The sequence below is a fragment of the Teleopsis dalmanni genome, unplaced genomic scaffold (assembly GCF_002237135.1).
Source record: "Teleopsis dalmanni isolate 2A unplaced genomic scaffold, ASM223713v2 unscaffolded_contig_0048, whole genome shotgun sequence".
Classification (NCBI taxonomy): domain Eukaryota; kingdom Metazoa; phylum Arthropoda; class Insecta; order Diptera; family Diopsidae; genus Teleopsis; species Teleopsis dalmanni.
This window is the reverse complement of record NW_024031430.1, coordinates 3,695-21,820: the sequence shown is the minus strand read 5'-3', so window position 1 is coordinate 21,820 and position 18,126 is coordinate 3,695. Positions and strand designations below refer to the sequence as shown.

At 30.6% G+C, this 18,126-nt stretch overlaps 3 protein-coding genes across 3 annotated transcripts; all 3 read right to left on the bottom strand.

Moving 5' to 3' along the window:
- Positions 1-1,342: 1,342 nt before the first annotated feature.
- On the bottom strand, positions 1,343-2,852 carry LOC119662973 (putative 1-acyl-sn-glycerol-3-phosphate acyltransferase acl-2). The gene is made up of 4 exons (XM_038072632.1): positions 2,663-2,852; positions 2,422-2,601; positions 1,857-1,990; positions 1,343-1,797 (listed from the first exon to the last, which is right to left on the bottom strand). The coding sequence occupies exons 2-4, from the start codon at positions 2,592-2,594 to the stop codon at positions 1,406-1,408; spliced, it is 699 nt and encodes a 232-aa protein (XP_037928560.1). The 5' UTR covers positions 2,595-2,601; positions 2,663-2,852; the 3' UTR covers positions 1,343-1,405.
- Positions 2,853-8,065: 5,213 nt separating this feature from the next.
- On the bottom strand, positions 8,066-9,581 carry LOC119662972 (putative 1-acyl-sn-glycerol-3-phosphate acyltransferase acl-2). The gene is made up of 4 exons (XM_038072631.1): positions 9,390-9,581; positions 9,149-9,328; positions 8,580-8,713; positions 8,066-8,520 (listed from the first exon to the last, which is right to left on the bottom strand). The coding sequence occupies exons 2-4, from the start codon at positions 9,319-9,321 to the stop codon at positions 8,129-8,131; spliced, it is 699 nt and encodes a 232-aa protein (XP_037928559.1). The 5' UTR covers positions 9,322-9,328; positions 9,390-9,581; the 3' UTR covers positions 8,066-8,128.
- Positions 9,582-14,792: 5,211 nt separating this feature from the next.
- Positions 14,793-16,304, bottom strand: LOC119662974 (putative 1-acyl-sn-glycerol-3-phosphate acyltransferase acl-2). Its single transcript, XM_038072633.1, has 4 exons — positions 16,113-16,304; positions 15,872-16,051; positions 15,307-15,440; positions 14,793-15,247 (listed from the first exon to the last, which is right to left on the bottom strand). Exons 2-4 carry the CDS (start codon positions 16,042-16,044, stop codon positions 14,856-14,858), a joined length of 699 nt encoding a protein of 232 aa, XP_037928561.1. The 5' UTR covers positions 16,045-16,051; positions 16,113-16,304; the 3' UTR covers positions 14,793-14,855.
- Positions 16,305-18,126: the final 1,822 nt, after the last annotated feature.

Here is an 18,126-nt window from a genome sequence, read left to right as displayed (position 1 = left end):
ATTCTTGGACTCGCAATTAAATTTAGTAGCGTACTTACATATATTAACAGGAAGTTTTTGTTGCTATTCAGAACTGTACTCAGCTTATGCTTTTAGATTTTTTTATAAAGTACAATAGATTATATAACTACATAAAAATCTATGTCACCATACAGACAGCTTTTTCCCTTCAGAACTTCAAGGTATAACAATTCATGTTTCCCAATTTTTTTAACAAGTATTCATATTATATTCATATCTGAAACGGGAATATATTCTCCACGATTATTGTCGTTAAAACAATCCAGAAGCAAGCTTTCTGTCATTTACAAATAGTGTGAGTGACGACAAAAACCTAAAGAGAATATAAAACCAAACACATGGACTTTTATAGATTTCTTGTAGTTCTAAATGAGTAAATGCAACTCCTTAACATGATAAACATTTATTTCCAATTCTGTTTTTTCAATGAAATTTATAAAACTTTAAGATATAGATACTTTCGTGTACAAAGTTTGGAAAGTTGTGAACGAGTCTGGAGAAGAATCGTATTGTGAAAGCCAACAATTCGTCATAGTAACTAGTATAGAAATCTATTGACAAAAGCTGCCAAGACTGTCACAATCTAAAATGCTTTTAGGGACTTATAACCTAAAACCATTCGAAGCTTGCATAGAACAATTAAAAAATAATGTAAAAATTTTTACGGAATTATTGACCGGTCACTGTAAATTAACTAATCACCTAACGAAGTCAGGAATTTAATCCAACCCAGACTGCATTTACTATAGAGTAGAGAGAAAAACTGCATACAATATGCCTGGAGAGTGCCTGGCACAGATACACAAGCGAAAGAAATACCTAGGAGGGTATTTCATGGATCGTAATTGTTTAATACTAAGAAAGATAGGTTCTACAATGTCTTTCATTAAAGAAATCGGACTTGGAGAAACATAGTCCGATTAAGGAGCACCATCCCCTTTCACAATAATAATAGTATATAGCGTAGCACATACTAGTATTGCCTGTATTAGTGCATACCACTCTTCATATATATGAAGAGTTTTAAATTTATTGATATGATGTTTATTTAAATTATTAAAAAAGTCAGTATATTTCATATTCTTTTATATATGTTAACCATATCATAAGTTCATATCAAATTCAAGTACCTCAATTAGTTAATAACTAAGAGATATACAAAAGAAATACAAAAGTTGATTTTTTTAACAAAGCCAATTAATTATTAACTTACGATTAATATTGTTGATTAATAATTAACATTCTTTCATAATACGAATATAGGTATATATTATCGTTGGTTGTGGTTCTTAGTTTTTAATATTATAGAAATTATAATAGGTAGGCTAAGTTATACCCAATTTTTTATTTGTAATTTTTTGAATTAATTATTTTTCGGAATAAATTATTGTACTTCTTGGGTGAGTTTGGAAAACTCTTCCTTTGTAACATCTCTTAATTGCTTAATACGACTGTCGAGATCATCAGTATCGGAACCTTTTGTATGAATTCGAGGCATGATATGAATAATAACGTGTCCAGATTCAAATATTTTCATTTCGCTATTTAAAAACCAAAATTTCGATATGACTACCGGTTGAATGGGGCATTGACATTGTAGTCCTTTGACATTTGATGTGTTTGACTGAAGTATTATCATTGAACCAGATATTTGTGAAACATTTCTGAACATTGTGCCCCATAGCCAAGCACCAAAACCAAAGATAGGTATGTAAAATATTTTCTTATTTGTGACAACAGTAACTTGTCCAAGAACTGGCCATAAATAAGCTAGCACTGCAATACGATTAATATTAATCAGAGATATACACAAAGGACATTTCAAATAAACTTACCACACAGATCTAATACGCTTTGATGATTCATTATCAGAATGGTATCACTTTCTTTACGTACATTTTCCAGACCACGTACCTCCATTGTTACTCCTAACCCACGACAAAGAAGTCGGCAGCACCAAGCAGGGACCCTTCGTGTTTGAAAAAAGAAAATAGTTTCGTGAATATTTAAGAAAGAAGCAATAATAAAACCTATGTATTTATTATATATTTAATGAAATGTCACATATAGAAAGATCAGATCACCAAAGATTAAAGTGGTAAGATTTAGTTAAGGTATTTTATTCATTGGAGCCTATTGAAGCAAATCACTGTTAGTAGAATCTATGTTTTAACTAAATTCCTTTGATATATTGCCAACTGGTAAGTTTTATTATATGGTGGTGCCATATATTTACTTTAATCATTTTATTTTACGATTGATTATGATGAAAAGTTCATTATCTTCATCAGATATGGTATGTAATATGTAAATATAAAGTAATAGTAGAAAGTAATATGTACGATAATACAACATATGAATGTTATCCATGTAAAGTAAAACAGATAATCTCTAACTTACAATGCATTTCGATAATTTCGCGGTCTCAAGAGCATAAAAGGTATGCAAATTAGTACTATTACGGCAGATCCAATAAGGAATGTTCCCATTTTCAGCGTATATGGTGCTCGATAAGAGGCTAGTATCAGCACTATAATACAGGTAATCCCAAAAGCTTCATACACGCATCCCATTTTAATGCTAAAAATACAAAGAACATGTATATTTAGATTTTTAATATGGATGTTTATTTTATAATTACTTATCAATTAATTTATTTTATTTTCAAACGAAACAATCACGAGAACCGGAACCGAGAACGTAAATTTTTCCGTCTACAAAATTTTATAAACTTTTGAGCAGAATAAATTTGCAGATTAATTTGACAGTTCGAAAAAACCAAACTACTGTTGTCATAAATAAAATCTTAGCTCTCTCGTTTACATGCATAGCTACGGGGAAAATAGATCAAATTTTCACCGACTACTTTTTTTAGTAATTTAAATTCTTTAAATTATAGAAATACATGAACGAGCTTCGAGTAATATTGATTTGCGCATTGAATAAATTGTTTTTTCTACAGAAAGTTTGCGAAACAAATAACTATTTATTTAAAATGAAGATAAAAACAATTATTATATGAAGACGAAATTATAGGAGTATTCAGACTGTCTGCGCACCGATAAATGTGCCCCATTGCAAACTCAAATAATCGTGAATACATTTTGTGTATATTAGTCCTGAAAATATTTAGAGCAGCTGATTTTTGTTTTCCTATTTTTTTATTATACCAAGAAAAAGTGAAAAGCAGAATATTTTGAAATTGTCCGATAGTGTTGGACGTAAAATAAATACAAAATCAAACAAGCAATTGCACAAAATCACGAAATTATAAAATCCAGCGAACAGTAAAAAAAGTAGTAACATTCACAATAGAGTCTTGAAAATCAAATATGCAAGAGGTAATTGATGTCTTCCAAATTGTCTTCCAAATGAAGTGCATAATAATAAGAAACAGGACGCAACGATGCACAGACATCCTGAATACCCCTTATATATTTTGTTTGTAAAAGTTTGTAAAAAATTGAACACTTATGGTACATAAAAAACATATGTTCTTTTTAAAATCTTGTATCCACTTTAATTAATACGTACTATATAGTATATAATGTAGATAATATATATAATATGAATGTTAATGGTTTTCTTGTTCTATACTTTTGTATACAGCCCATATTTCTTTTTCGTAATGGTTTTCAGCTCGTTAAGTTATTTATTATTCAATCTGTTCATCCTCAGAAATGACACTGGTATCAATAATATGTTAGCCTCAATTGATTTACTTTGATCGTGCTACAAGGGTGTGGATAAATATTGGGCGGTTAAGAGGCCGAGTGCTTGAAAATCCAAAAATCAGTTAAGCACCAAAATGAGCTAAATGAGCTAAATGAGCTACAAATGAATAGTTTTTTAGTTTATTATTAACAACGGTGTTGCGACAATCAGTTCGTTTCAACTCGTTTAGTGATAATGGATATAATGTGTTTAAGATATTAGAATCAACATGAAGAAGTTATAGGATTAATCCGATAATCAAAAACAGAAAATGTTGGAAGAATTTTAAAATCCGAATAGGGAACTCTGCAAGTTTGTGGAATTATTGTTTGATTATACACAGAAAAGTTAAAATATTGTCATAACGTCACATACATAATATATTTTATATTTATATTTTAAAAAGTTTTGTCATAAAACTATTGCATATCAATTTAAAATCTTTACCAACTTAATTTTGAATCATTATATAAAGAAGATGAATTAAAAATGAAAAAAATTTAAATGAAAGTTGAAAGTTGAAAGTTTCAATCAATCTTGCAATCATAAAATAATAACATATTCATTAAAATATTATATCAAAATTCTATATAGCAAATAGGAAATCCTATATTTCTACAACTCGAATTTTTTTGCTCAGTCGCAAACTAAAAATTGAATCCAATCAATTCCTGATGCTAAGCGACGTTGCTTAGCCGCTTAGCTGCTTAGTATTTCGCTCATTCGGTCAACGTGTCCATTGCTACGGCACATCAATGCATTGCTGTTAGCTTTATTTTTGCATCTTCCCGGCACACCGGTACTCATTTTTTGCTCAACGGATTAACCGCTTAACCACCTAACCGTTCAACGCTTGTACGTACCGTAAATCATGACAAATGTAAAAAAACCGATTTAGAATTGTGGACTCTGGTCTTACTGACATAAAAGTCCACATAAGAAACATTGAAATTGAAGACGTTTTTAGATATGAAGAAATTACTTTCTTCTAATATGAATACTATACTATACTATCTAATATGAATACTATGAAAAAGTTTTGGCATATGTAGTATAATAACACACAGATTTTTTGGAGACCAAAATTCAACTTTGTATCTATCTGTTATGTATATTTTAGGGTTTCAATAATGTTGTGTTATAAGAGTCCACCCAACAAATAAATACGCACTTTTAAACACAATGTCTTGTTGTTGCTGCTACTGCTGTTCGTTGAAGTATTGTAATAGACGTTACCACTTTCCATCTATGGTCTTTTTCTCATAGTTAAATAAAACTAAAGCTCAAGTTTTTTTTTTATTTATTTAATTTTTTCAGTTTAATTTAAATTTCATTAATACGTTTAATAATGATACCAGTTTGTCGGTTCTTCACTAGTCTTTAACTTAACTTAGGTTTGATCACAAATTATTTGTGTGGCAATAGTTTTACAATTCAATTTTTATTTAACTTCAATATGATTTTATATCATTTCTGAATTTTATCAATGATTACTTTTAATAGATACAAGTTTGTTTTAATTAGTTTTACTATTCTTTGAGTTTTAAACTCTTCCTTTTTATTTTTTCACTTTAACTCTTATTAACTAGCTTAACTGGCGATCCACCGGCTCTACAGAGCACAAGCTCACTCACCGAACACCACTGCCAAAACACAACTGACTGCTTTGGAAAATTCCACCCACGTTTTCTTCTTTTGGAAACAGTGAAAACATTGATCATAATGCATAATGCATGATCGGAAATTTCCATTATTTTCTGCGGTTCTGCAGAAAATTGAAGGTTAAATATTGACCCAGTTACCTTTCGGTAACTACCAATATTCGGCCCATGCAAATCTGCATAAAAAAAATATTTAGTTCAATAGCTAAACTCAATAATATTTTGCAACAATGCTTCCGCCTTGTTGGCAGAATTGACTTTTATTTTTAAATTCATTTTACATTACATTACACCCCACAAAAATGGTTTGTAAAGTAACATTATTTTATGTTAATATATCTAACAAGACTAGACACACAACATATCATTGTTTTTGAGGGAACTAGGGACACCACTAAATGCCCCATGTTTTACCCAAAATATCAGAGGGCTTTCGTGGGCCGATTGGGCTCCAAAAGACCATCTCAATAACTTTATTTTAGGAAAATTTTATTTTAATATCTTTACTAATTCCGAAAATACTGAATTTTGAACTGCTAATTTCTGTTTTATCACACTGTGCGTCTCTGATGCTCTTTGTAATTTTCTTGTCACACTTCGTATGGCAGCTTCGCCAGTTGTGGCAGAAATCCGTTCACTGCTGGAGGATTAGTTGGACAATTTTCATTTACCTTCCGTTTTTATCGCCTTTATATGTTCTGGACGCCGGGCACAGCCCGCAGAATGGTTACCTGCATATTGTACGCATTTCTTCATAATAATGCCGTTTGCAGCAATATGCCCCTCCTGTCCACATTTGTTCTTTGCAGTTCTTAGCTAAGTGGTTGTAGTCCCAGCACTTGAAACATCGTATTGGTAAAATGCAATGTCGAATTCTGCAAGACACTCATCCTCTTCTTAGCCTACTTGTGCTTATGATTCTGTTAACGTTCACCACTGGCAAGCTTACGTATATAGGTTGTGTGCATTGGTAAGTTTTAGTCATACTTACGGCTGTTTCTTCAGGACGTTGGGTGCCGCATTGTGCTCGTATGGCTTCGCAAACTTGTGCTGCGGGTGTGACCTCCTGAATGTGACTTTGTGATTATGATTTAGCTTTAACTCGACTGTCGTCGTCCTATACATTGAAAACGCTAAAAATCGATAAATCTTTAAAATATCTATGCTGAAGGATGTTTACTCATTACTATCTAAACTATTTTTTTCATAAATATTAAGCATGTTGTTTGAAGATAACTTCTTCTTCGTTACACCTCGATTATTCAATTGACGATTTTTGTAACAAAATAATTTGATATTAGCAAGTTTAAATTGTGTTTTACAATATATTCTTGGACTCGCAATTAAATTTAGTAGCGTACTTACATATATTAACAGGAAGTTTTTGTTGCTATTCAGAACTGTACTCAGCTTATGCTTTTAGATTTTTTTATAAAGTACAATAGATTATATAACTACATAAAAATCTATGTCACCATACAGACAGCTTTTTCCCTTCAGAACTTCAAGGTATAACAATTCATGTTTCCCAATTTTTTTAACAAGTATTCATATTATATTCATATCTGAAACGGGAATATATTCTCCACGATTATTGTCGTTAAAACAATCCAGAAGCAAGCTTTCTGTCATTTACAAATAGTGTGAGTGACGACAAAAACCTAAAGAGAATATAAAACCAAACACATGGACTTTTATAGATTTCTTGTAGTTCTAAATGAGTAAATGCAACTCCTTAACATGATAAACATTTATTTCCAATTCTGTTTTTTCAATGAAATTTATAAAACTTTAAGATATAGATACTTTCGTGTACAAAGTTTGGAAAGTTGTGAACGAGTCTGGAGAAGAATCGTATTGTGAAAGCCAACAATTCGTCATAGTAACTAGTATAGAAATCTATTGACAAAAGCTGCCAAGACTGTCACAATCTAAAATGCTTTTAGGGACTTATAACCTAAAACCATTCGAAGCTTGCATAGAACAATTAAAAAATAATGTAAAAATTTTTACGGAATTATTGACCGGTCACTGTAAATTAACTAATCACCTAACGAAGTCAGGAATTTAATCCAACCCAGACTGCATTTACTATAGAGTAGAGAGAAAAACTGCATACAATATGCCTGGAGAGTGCCTGGCACAGATACACAAGCGAAAGAAATACCTAGGAGGGTATTTCATGGATCGTAATTGTTTAATACTAAGAAAGATAGGTTCTACAATGTCTTTCATTAAAGAAATCGGACTTGGAGAAACATAGTCCGATTAAGGAGCACCATCCCCTTTCACAATAATAATAGTATATAGCGTAGCACATACTAGTATTGCCTGTATTAGTGCATACCACTCTTCATATATATGAAGAGTTTTAAATTTATTGATATGATGTTTATTTAAATTATTAAAAAAGTCAGTATATTTCATATTCTTTTATATATGTTAACCATATCATAAGTTCATATCAAATTCAAGTACCTCAATTAGTTAATAACTAAGAGATATACAAAAGAAATACAAAAGTTGATTTTTTTAACAAAGCCAATTAATTATTAACTTACGATTAATATTGTTGATTAATAATTAATATTCTTTCATAATACGAATATAGGTATATATTATCGTTGGTTGTGGTTCTTAGTTTTTAATATTATAGAAATTATAATAGGTAGGCTAAGTTATACCCAATTTTTTATTTGTAATTTTTTGAATTAATTATTTTTCGGAATAAATTATTGTACTTCTTGGGTGAGTTTGGAAAACTCTTCCTTTGTAACATCTCTTAATTGCTTAATACGACTGTCGAGATCATCAGTATCGGAACCTTTTGTATGAATTCGAGGCATGATATGAATAATAACGTGTCCAGATTCAAATATTTTCATTTCGCTATTTAAAAACCAAAATTTCGATATGACTACCGGTTGAATGGGGCATTGACATTGTAGTCCTTTGACATTTGATGTGTTTGACTGAAGTATTATCATTGAACCAGATATTTGTGAAACATTTCTGAACATTGTGCCCCATAGCCAAGCACCAAAACCAAAGATAGGTATGTAAAATATTTTCTTATTTGTGACAACAGTAACTTGTCCAAGAACTGGCCATAAATAAGCTAGCACTGCAATACGATTAATATTAATCAGAGATATACACAAAGGACATTTCAAATAAACTTACCACACAGATCTAATACGCTTTGATGATTCATTATCAGAATGGTATCACTTTCTTTACGTACATTTTCCAGACCACGTACCTCCATTGTTACTCCTAACCCACGACAAAGAAGTCGGCAGCACCAAGCAGGGACCCTTCGTGTTTGAAAAAAGAAAATAGTTTCGTGAATATTTAAGAAAGAAGCAATAATAAAACCTATGTATTTATTATATATTTAATGAAATGTCACACATAGAAAGATCAGATCACCAAAGATTAAAGTGGTAAGATTTAGTTAAGGTATTTTATTCATTGGAGCCTATTGAAGCAAATCACTGTTAGTAGAATCTATGTTTTAACTAAATTCCTTTGATATATGTATTGCCAACTGGTAAGTTTTATTATATGGTGGTGCCATATATTTACTTTAATCATTTTATTTTACGATTGATTATGATGAAAAGTTCATTATCTTCATCAGATATGGTATGTAATATGTAAATATAAAGTAATAGTAGAAAGTAATATGTACGATAATACAACATATGAATGTTATCCATGTAAAGTAAAACAGATAATCTCTAACTTACAATGCATTTCGGTAATTTCGCGGTCTCAAGAGCATAAAAGGTATGCAAATTAGTACTATTACGGCAGATCCAATAAGGAATGTTCCCATTTTCAGCGTATATGGTGCTCGATAAGAGGCTAGTATCAGCACTATAATACAGGTAATCCCAAAAGCTTCATACACGCATCCCATTTTAATGCTAAAAATACAAAGAACATGTATATTTAGATTTTTAATATGGATGTTTATTTTATAATTACTTATCAATTAATTTATTTTATTTTCAAACGAAACAATCACGAGAACCGGAACCGAGAACGTAAATTTTTCCGTCTACAAAATTTTATAAACTTTTGAGCAGAATAAATTTGCAGATTAATTTGACAGTTCGAAAAAACCAAACTACTGTTGTCATAAATAAAATCTTAGCTCTCTCGTTTACATGCATAGCTACGGGGAAAATAAATCAAATTTTCACCGACTACTTTTTTTAGTAATTTAAATTCTTTAAATTATAGAAATACATGAACGAGCTTCGAGTAATATTGATTTGCGCATTGAATAAATTGTTTTTTCTACAGAAAGTTTGCGAAACAAATAACTATTTATTTAAAATGAAGATAAAAACAATTATTATATGAAGACGAAATTATAGGAGTATTCAGACTGTCTGCGCACCGATAAATGTGCCCCATTGCAAACTCAAATAATCGTGAATACATTTTGTGTATATTAGTCCTGAAAATATTTAGAGCAGCTGATTTTTGTTTTCCTATTTTTTTATTATACCAAGAAAAAGTGAAAAGCAGAATATTTTGAAATTGTCCGATAGTGTTGGACGTAAAATAAATACAAAATCAAACAAGCAATTGCACAAAATCACGAAATTATAAAATCCAGCGAACAGTAAAAAAAGTAGTAACATTCACAATAGAGTCTTGAAAATCAAATATGCAAGAGGTAATTGATGTCTTCCAAATTGTCTTCCAAATGAAGTGCATAATAATAAGAAACAGGACGCAACGATGCACAGACATCCTGAATACCCCTTATATATTTTGTTTGTAAAAGTTTGTAAAAAATTGAACACTTATGGTACATAAAAAACATATGTTCTTTTTAAAATCTTGTATCCACTTTAATTAATACGTACTATATAGTATATAATGTAGATAATATATATAATATGAATGTTAATGGTTTTCTTGTTCTATACTTTTGTATACAGCCCATATTTCTTTTTCGTAATGGTTTTCAGCTCGTTAAGTTATTTATTATTCAATCTGTTCATCCTCAGAAATGACACTGGTATCAATAATATGTTAGCCTCAATTGATTTACTTTGATCGTGCTACAAGGGTGTGGATAAATATTGGGCGGTTAAGAGGCCGAGTGCTTGAAAATCCAAAAATCAGTTAAGCACCAAAATGAGCTAAATGAGCTAAATGAGCTACAAATGAATAGTTTTTTAGTTTATTATTAACAACGGTGTTGCGACAATCAGTTCGTTTCAACTCGTTTAGTGATAATGGATATAATGTGTTTAAGATATTAGAATCAACATGAAGAAGTTATAGGATTAATCCGATAATCAAAAACAGAAAATGTTGGAAGAATTTTAAAATCCGAATAGGGAACTCTGCAAGTTTGTGGAATTATTGTTTGATTATACACAGAAAAGTTAAAATATTGTCATAACGTCACATACATAATATATTTTATATTTATATTTTAAAAAGTTTTGTCATAAAACTATTGCATATCAATTTAAAATCTTTACCAACTTAATTTTGAATCATTATATAAAGAAGATGAATTAAAAATGAAAAAAATTTAAATGAAAGTTGAAAGTTGAAAGTTTCAATCAATCTTGCAATCATAAAATAATAACATATTCATTAAAATATTATATCAAAATTCTATATAGCAAATAGGAAATCCTATATTTCTACAACTCGAATTTTTTTGCTCAGTCGCAAACTAAAAATTGAATCCAATCAATTCCTGATGCTAAGCGACGTTGCTTAGCCGCTTAGCTGCTTAGTATTTCGCTCATTCGGTCAACGTGTCCATTGCTACGGCACATCAATGCATTGCTGTTAGCTTTATTTTTGCATCTTCCCGGCACACCGGTACTCATTTTTTGCTCAACGGATTAACCGCTTAACCACCTAACCGTTCAACGCTTGTACGTACCGTAAATCATGACAAATGTAAAAAAACCGATTTAGAATTGTGGACTCTGGTCTTACTGACATAAAAGTCCACATAAGAAACATTGAAATTGAAGACGTTTTTAGATATGAAGAAATTACTTTCTTCTAATATGAATACTATACTATACTATCTAATATGAATACTATGAAAAAGTTTTGGCATATGTAGTATAATAACACACAGATTTTTTGGAGACCAAAATTCAACTTTGTATCTATCTGTTATGTATATTTTAGGGTTTCAATAATGTTGTGTTATAAGAGTCCACCCAACAAATAAATACGCACTTTTAAACACAATGTCTTGTTGTTGCTGCTACTGCTGTTCGTTGAAGTATTGTAATAGACGTTACCACTTTCCATCTATGGTCTTTTTCTCATAGTTAAATAAAACTAAAGCTCAAGTTTTTTTTTTATTTATTTAATTTTTTCAGTTTAATTTAAATTTCATTAATACGTTTAATAATGATACCAGTTTGTCGGTTCTTCACTAGTCTTTAACTTAACTTAGGTTTGATCACAAATTATTTGTGTGGCAATAGTTTTACAATTCAATTTTTATTTAACTTCAATATGATTTTACATCATTTCTGACTTTTATCAATGATTACTTTTAATAGATACAAGTTTGTTTTAATTAGTTTTACTATTCTTTGAGTTTTAAACTCTTCCTTTTTATTTTTTCACTTTAACTCTTATTAACTAGCTTAACTGGCGATCCACCGGCTCTACAGAGCACAAGCTCACTCACCGAACACCACTGCCAAAACACAACTGACTGCTTTGGAAAATTCCACCCACGTTTTCTTCTTTTGGAAACAGTGAAAACATTGATCATAATGCATAATGCATGATCGGAAATTTCCATTATTTTCTGCGGTTCTGCAGAAAATTGAAGGTTAAATATTGACCCAGTTACCTTTCGGTAACTACCAATATTCGGCCCATGCAAATCTGCATAAAAAAAATATTTAGTTCAATAGCTAAACTCAATAATATTTTGCAACAATGCTTCCGCCTTGTTGGCAGAATTGACTTTTATTTTTAAATTCATTTTACATTACATTACACCCCACAAAAATGGTTTGTAAAGTAACATTATTTTATGTTAATATATCTAACAAGACTAGACACACAACATATCATTGTTTTTGAGGGAACTAGGGACACCACTAAATGCCCCATGTTTTACCCAAAATATCAGAGGGCTTTCGTGGGCCGATTGGGCTCCAAAAGACCATCTCAATAACTTTATTTTAGGAAAATTTTATTTTAATATCTTTACTAATTCCGAAAATACTGAATTTTGAACTGCTAATTTCTGTTTTATCACACTGTGCGTCTCTGATGCTCTTTGTAATTTTCTTGTCACACTTCGTATGGCAGCTTCGCCAGTTGTGGCAGAAATCCGTTCACTGCTGGAGGATTAGTTGGACAATTTTCATTTACCTTCCGTTTTTATCGCCTTTATATGTTCTGGACGCCGGGCACAGCCCGCAGAATGGTTACCTGCATATTGTACGCATTTCTTCATAATAATGCCGTTTGCAGCAATATGCCCCTCCTGTCCACATTTGTTCTTTGCAGTTCTTAGCTAAGTGGTTGTAGTCCCAGCACTTGAAACATCGTATTGGTAAAATGCAATGTCGAATTCTGCAAGACACTCATCCTCTTCTTAGCCTACTTGTGCTTATGATTCTGTTAACGTTCACCACTGGCAAGCTTACGTATATAGGTTGTGTGCATTGGTAAGTTTTAGTCATACTTACGGCTGTTTCTTCAGGACGTTGGGTGCCGCATTGTGCTCGTATGGCTTCGCAAACTTGTGCTGCGGGTGTGACCTCCTGAATGTGACTTTGTGATTATGATTTAGCTTTAACTCGACTGTCGTCGTCCTATACATTGAAAACGCTAAAAATCGATAAATCTTTAAAATATCTATGCTGAAGGATGTTTACTCATTACTATCTAAACTATTTTTTTCATAAATATTAAGCATGTTGTTTGAAGATAACTTCTTCTTCGTTACACCTCGATTATTCAATTGACGATTTTTGTAACAAAATAATTTGATATTAGCAAGTTTAAATTGTGTTTTACAATATATTCTTGGACTCGCAATTAAATTTAGTAGCGTACTTACATATATTAACAGGAAGTTTTTGTTGCTATTCAGAACTGTACTCAGCTTATGCTTTTAGATTTTTTTATAAAGTACAATAGATTATATAACTACATAAAAATCTATGTCACCATACAGACAGCTTTTTCCCTTCAGAACTTCAAGGTATAACAATTCATGTTTCCCAATTTTTTTAACAAGTATTCATATTATATTCATATCTGAAACGGGAATATATTCTCCACGATTATTGTCGTTAAAACAATCCAGAAGCAAGCTTTCTGTCATTTACAAATAGTGTGAGTGACGACAAAAACCTAAAGAGAATATAAAACCAAACACATGGACTTTTATAGATTTCTTGTAGTTCTAAATGAGTAAATGCAACTCCTTAACATGATAAACATTTATTTCCAATTCTGTTTTTTCAATGAAATTTATAAAACTTTAAGATATAGATACTTTCGTGTACAAAGTTTGGAAAGTTGTGAACGAGTCTGGAGAAGAATCGTATTGTGAAAGCCAACAATTCGTCATAGTAACTAGTATAGAAATCTATTGACAAAAGCTGCCAAGACTGTCACAATCTAAAATGCTTTTAGGGACTTATAACCTAAAACCATTCGAAGCTTGCATAGAACAATTAAAAAATAATGTAAAAATTTTTACGGAATTATTGACCGGTCACTGTAAATTAACTAATCACCTAACGAAGTCAGGAATTTAATCCAACCCAGACTGCATTTACTATAGAGTAGAAAGAAAAACTGCATACAATATGCCTGGAGAGTGCCTGGCACAGATACACAAGCGAAAGAAATACCTAGGAGGGTATTTCATGGATCGTAATTGTTTAATACTAAGAAAGATAGGTTCTACAATGTCTTTCATTAAAGAAATCGGACTTGGAGAAACATAGTCCGATTAAGGAGCACCATCCCCTTTCACAATAATAATAGTATATAGCGTAGCACATACTAGTATTGCCTGTATTAGTGCATACCACTCTTCATATATATGAAGAGTTTTAAATTTATTGATATGATGTTTATTTAAATTATTAAAAAAGTCAGTATATTTCATATTCTTTTATATATGTTAACCATATCATAAGTTCATATCAAATTCAAGTACCTCAATTAGTTAATAACTAAGAGATATACAAAAGAAATACAAAAGTTGATTTTTTTAACAAAGCCAATTAATTATTAACTTACGATTAATATTGTTGATTAATAATTAATATTCTTTCATAATACGAATATAGGTATATATTATCGTTGGTTGTGGTTCTTAGTTTTTAATATTATAGAAATTATAATAGGTAGGCTAAGTTATACCCAATTTTTTATTTGTAATTTTTTGAATTAATTATTTTTCGGAATAAATTATTGTACTTCTTGGGTGAGTTTGGAAAACTCTTCCTTTGTAACATCTCTTAATTGCTTAATACGACTGTCGAGATCATCAGTATCGGAACCTTTTGTATGAATTCGAGGCATGATATGAATAATAACGTGTCCAGATTCAAATATTTTCATTTCGCTATTTAAAAACCAAAATTTCGATATGACTACCGGTTGAATGGGGCATTGACATTGTAGTCCTTTGACATTTGATGTGTTTGACTGAAGTATTATCATTGAACCAGATATTTGTGAAACATTTCTGAACATTGTGCCCCATAGCCAAGCACCAAAACCAAAGATAGGTATGTAAAATATTTTCTTATTTGTGACAACAGTAACTTGTCCAAGAACTGGCCATAAATAAGCTAGCACTGCAATACGATTAATATTAATCAGAGATATACACAAAGGACATTTCAAATAAACTTACCACACAGATCTAATACGCTTTGATGATTCATTATCAGAATGGTATCACTTTCTTTACGTACATTTTCCAGACCACGTACCTCCATTGTTACTCCTAACCCACGACAAAGAAGTCGGCAGCACCAAGCAGGGACCCTTCGTGTTTGAAAAAAGAAAATAGTTTCGTGAATATTTAAGAAAGAAGCAATAATAAAACCTATGTATTTATTATATATTTAATGAAATGTCACACATAGAAAGATCAGATCACCAAAGATTAAAGTGGTAAGATTTAGTTAAGGTATTTTATTCATTGGAGCCTATTGAAGCAAATCACTGTTAGTAGAATCTATGTTTTAACTAAATTCCTTTGATATATTGCCAACTGGTAAGTTTTATTATATGGTGGTGCCATATATTTACTTTAATCATTTTATTTTACGATTGATTATGATGAAAAGTTCATTATCTTCATCAGATATGGTATGTAATATGTAAATATAAAGTAATAGTAGAAAGTAATATGTACGATAATACAACATATGAATGTTATCCATGTAAAGTAAAACAGATAATCTCTAACTTACAATGCATTTCGGTAATTTCGCGGTCTCAAGAGCATAAAAGGTATGCAAATTAGTACTATTACGGCAGATCCAATAAGGAATGTTCCCATTTTCAGCGTATATGGTGCTCGATAAGAGGCTAGTATCAGCACTATAATACAGGTAATCCCAAAAGCTTCATACACGCATCCCATTTTAATGCTAAAAATACAAAGAACATGTATATTTAGATTTTTAATATGGATGTTTATTTTATAATTACTTATCAATTAATTTATTTTATTTTCAAACGAAACAATCACGAGAACCGGAACCGAGAACGTAAATTTTTCCGTCTACAAAATTTTATAAACTTTTGAGCAGAATAAATTTGCAGATTAATTTGACAGTTCGAAAAAACCAAACTACTGTTGTCATAAATAAAATCTTAGCTCTCTCGTTTACATGCATAGCTACGGGGAAAATAAATCAAATTTTCACCGACTACTTTTTTTAGTAATTTAAATTCTTTAAATTATAGAAATACATGAACGAGCTTCGAGTAATATTGATTTGCGCATTGAATAAATTGTTTTTTCTACAGAAAGTTTGCGAAACAAATAACTATTTATTTAAAATGAAGATAAAAACAATTATTATATGAAGACGAAATTATAGGAGTATTCAGACTGTCTGCGCACCGATAAATGTGCCCCATTGCAAACTCAAATAATCGTGAATACATTTTGTGTATATTAGTCCTGAAAATATTTAGAGCAGCTGATTTTTGTTTTCCTATTTTTTTATTATACCAAGAAAAAGTGAAAAGCAGAATATTTTGAAATTGTCCGATAGTGTTGGACGTAAAATAAATACAAAATCAAACAAGCAATTGCACAAAATCACGAAATTATAAAATCCAGCGAACAGTAAAAAAAGTAGTAACATTCACAATAGAGTCTTGAAAATCAAATATGCAAGAGGTAATTGATGTCTTCCAAATTGTCTTCCAAATGAAGTGCATAATAATAAGAAACAGGACGCAACGATGCACAGACATCCTGAATACCCCTTATATATTTTGTTTGTAAAAGTTTGTAAAAAATTGAACACTTATGGTACATAAAAAACATATGTTCTTTTTAAAATCTTGTATCCACTTTAATTAATACGTACTATATAGTATATAATGTAGATAATATATATAATATGAATGTTAATGGTTTTCTTGTTCTATACTTTTGTATACAGCCCATATTTCTTTTTCGTAATGGTTTTCAGCTCGTTAAGTTATTTATTATTCAATCTGTTCATCCTCAGAAATGACACTGGTATCAATAATATGTTAGCCTCAATTGATTTACTTTGATCGTGCTACAAGGGTGTGGATAAATATTGGGCGGTTAAGAGGCCGAGTGCTTGAAAATCCAAAAATCAGTTAAGCACCAAAATGAGCTAAATGAGCTAAATGAGCTACAAATGAATAGTTTTTTAGTTTATTATTAACAACGGTGTTGCGACAATCAGTTCGTTTCAACTCGTTTAGTGATAATGGATATAATGTGTTTAAGATATTAGAATCAACATGAAGAAGTTATAGGATTAATCCGATAATCAAAAACAGAAAATGTTGGAAGAATTTTAAAATCCGAATAGGGAACTCTGCAAGTTTGTGGAATTATTGTTTGATTATACACAGAAAAGTTAAAATATTGTCATAACGTCACATACATAATATATTTTATATTTATATTTTAAAAAGTTTTGTCATAAAACTATTGCATATCAATTTAAAATCTTTACCAACTTAATTTTGAATCATTATATAAAGAAGATGAATTAAAAATGAAAAAAATTTAAATGAAAGTTGAAAGTTGAAAGTTTCAATCAATCTTGCAATCATAAAATAATAACATATTCATTAAAATATTATATCAAAATTCTATATAGCAAATAGGAAATCCTATATTTCTACAACTCGAATTTTTTTGCTCAGTCGCAAACTAAAAATTGAATCCAATCAATTCCTGATGCTAAGCGACGTTGCTTAGCCGCTTAGCTGCTTAGTATTTCGCTCATTCGGTCAACGTGTCCATTGCTACGGCACATCAATGCATTGCTGTTAGCTTTATTTTTGCATCTTCCCGGCACACCGGTACTCATTTTTTGCTCAACGGATTAACCGCTTAACCACCTAACCGTTCAACGCTTGTACGTACCGTAAATCATGACAAATGTAAAAAAACCGATTTAGAATTGTGGACTCTGGTCTTACTGACATAAAAGTCCACATAAGA

Bases quoted from the DNA above. Each gene is read 5' to 3' on its own strand.
- LOC119662973 (XM_038072632.1), bottom strand. From the start codon at position 2,594: ATGGGATGCGTGTATGAAGCTTTTGGGATTACCTGTATTATAGTGCTG. The intron at 1,991-2,421 runs GTAAGTTAGAGA...TCAAACACGAAG, and splicing joins CGAAATTATCGAAATGCATT to GGTCCCTGCTTGGTGCTGCC. The intron at 1,798-1,856 runs GTAAGTTTATTT...ATCGTATTGCAG, and splicing joins AAGCGTATTAGATCTGTGTG to TGCTAGCTTATTTATGGCCA.
- LOC119662974 (XM_038072633.1), bottom strand. From the start codon at position 16,044: ATGGGATGCGTGTATGAAGCTTTTGGGATTACCTGTATTATAGTGCTG. The intron at 15,441-15,871 runs GTAAGTTAGAGA...TCAAACACGAAG, and splicing joins CGAAATTACCGAAATGCATT to GGTCCCTGCTTGGTGCTGCC. The intron at 15,248-15,306 runs GTAAGTTTATTT...ATCGTATTGCAG, and splicing joins AAGCGTATTAGATCTGTGTG to TGCTAGCTTATTTATGGCCA.
- LOC119662972 (XM_038072631.1), bottom strand. From the start codon at position 9,321: ATGGGATGCGTGTATGAAGCTTTTGGGATTACCTGTATTATAGTGCTG. The intron at 8,714-9,148 runs GTAAGTTAGAGA...TCAAACACGAAG, and splicing joins CGAAATTACCGAAATGCATT to GGTCCCTGCTTGGTGCTGCC. The intron at 8,521-8,579 runs GTAAGTTTATTT...ATCGTATTGCAG, and splicing joins AAGCGTATTAGATCTGTGTG to TGCTAGCTTATTTATGGCCA.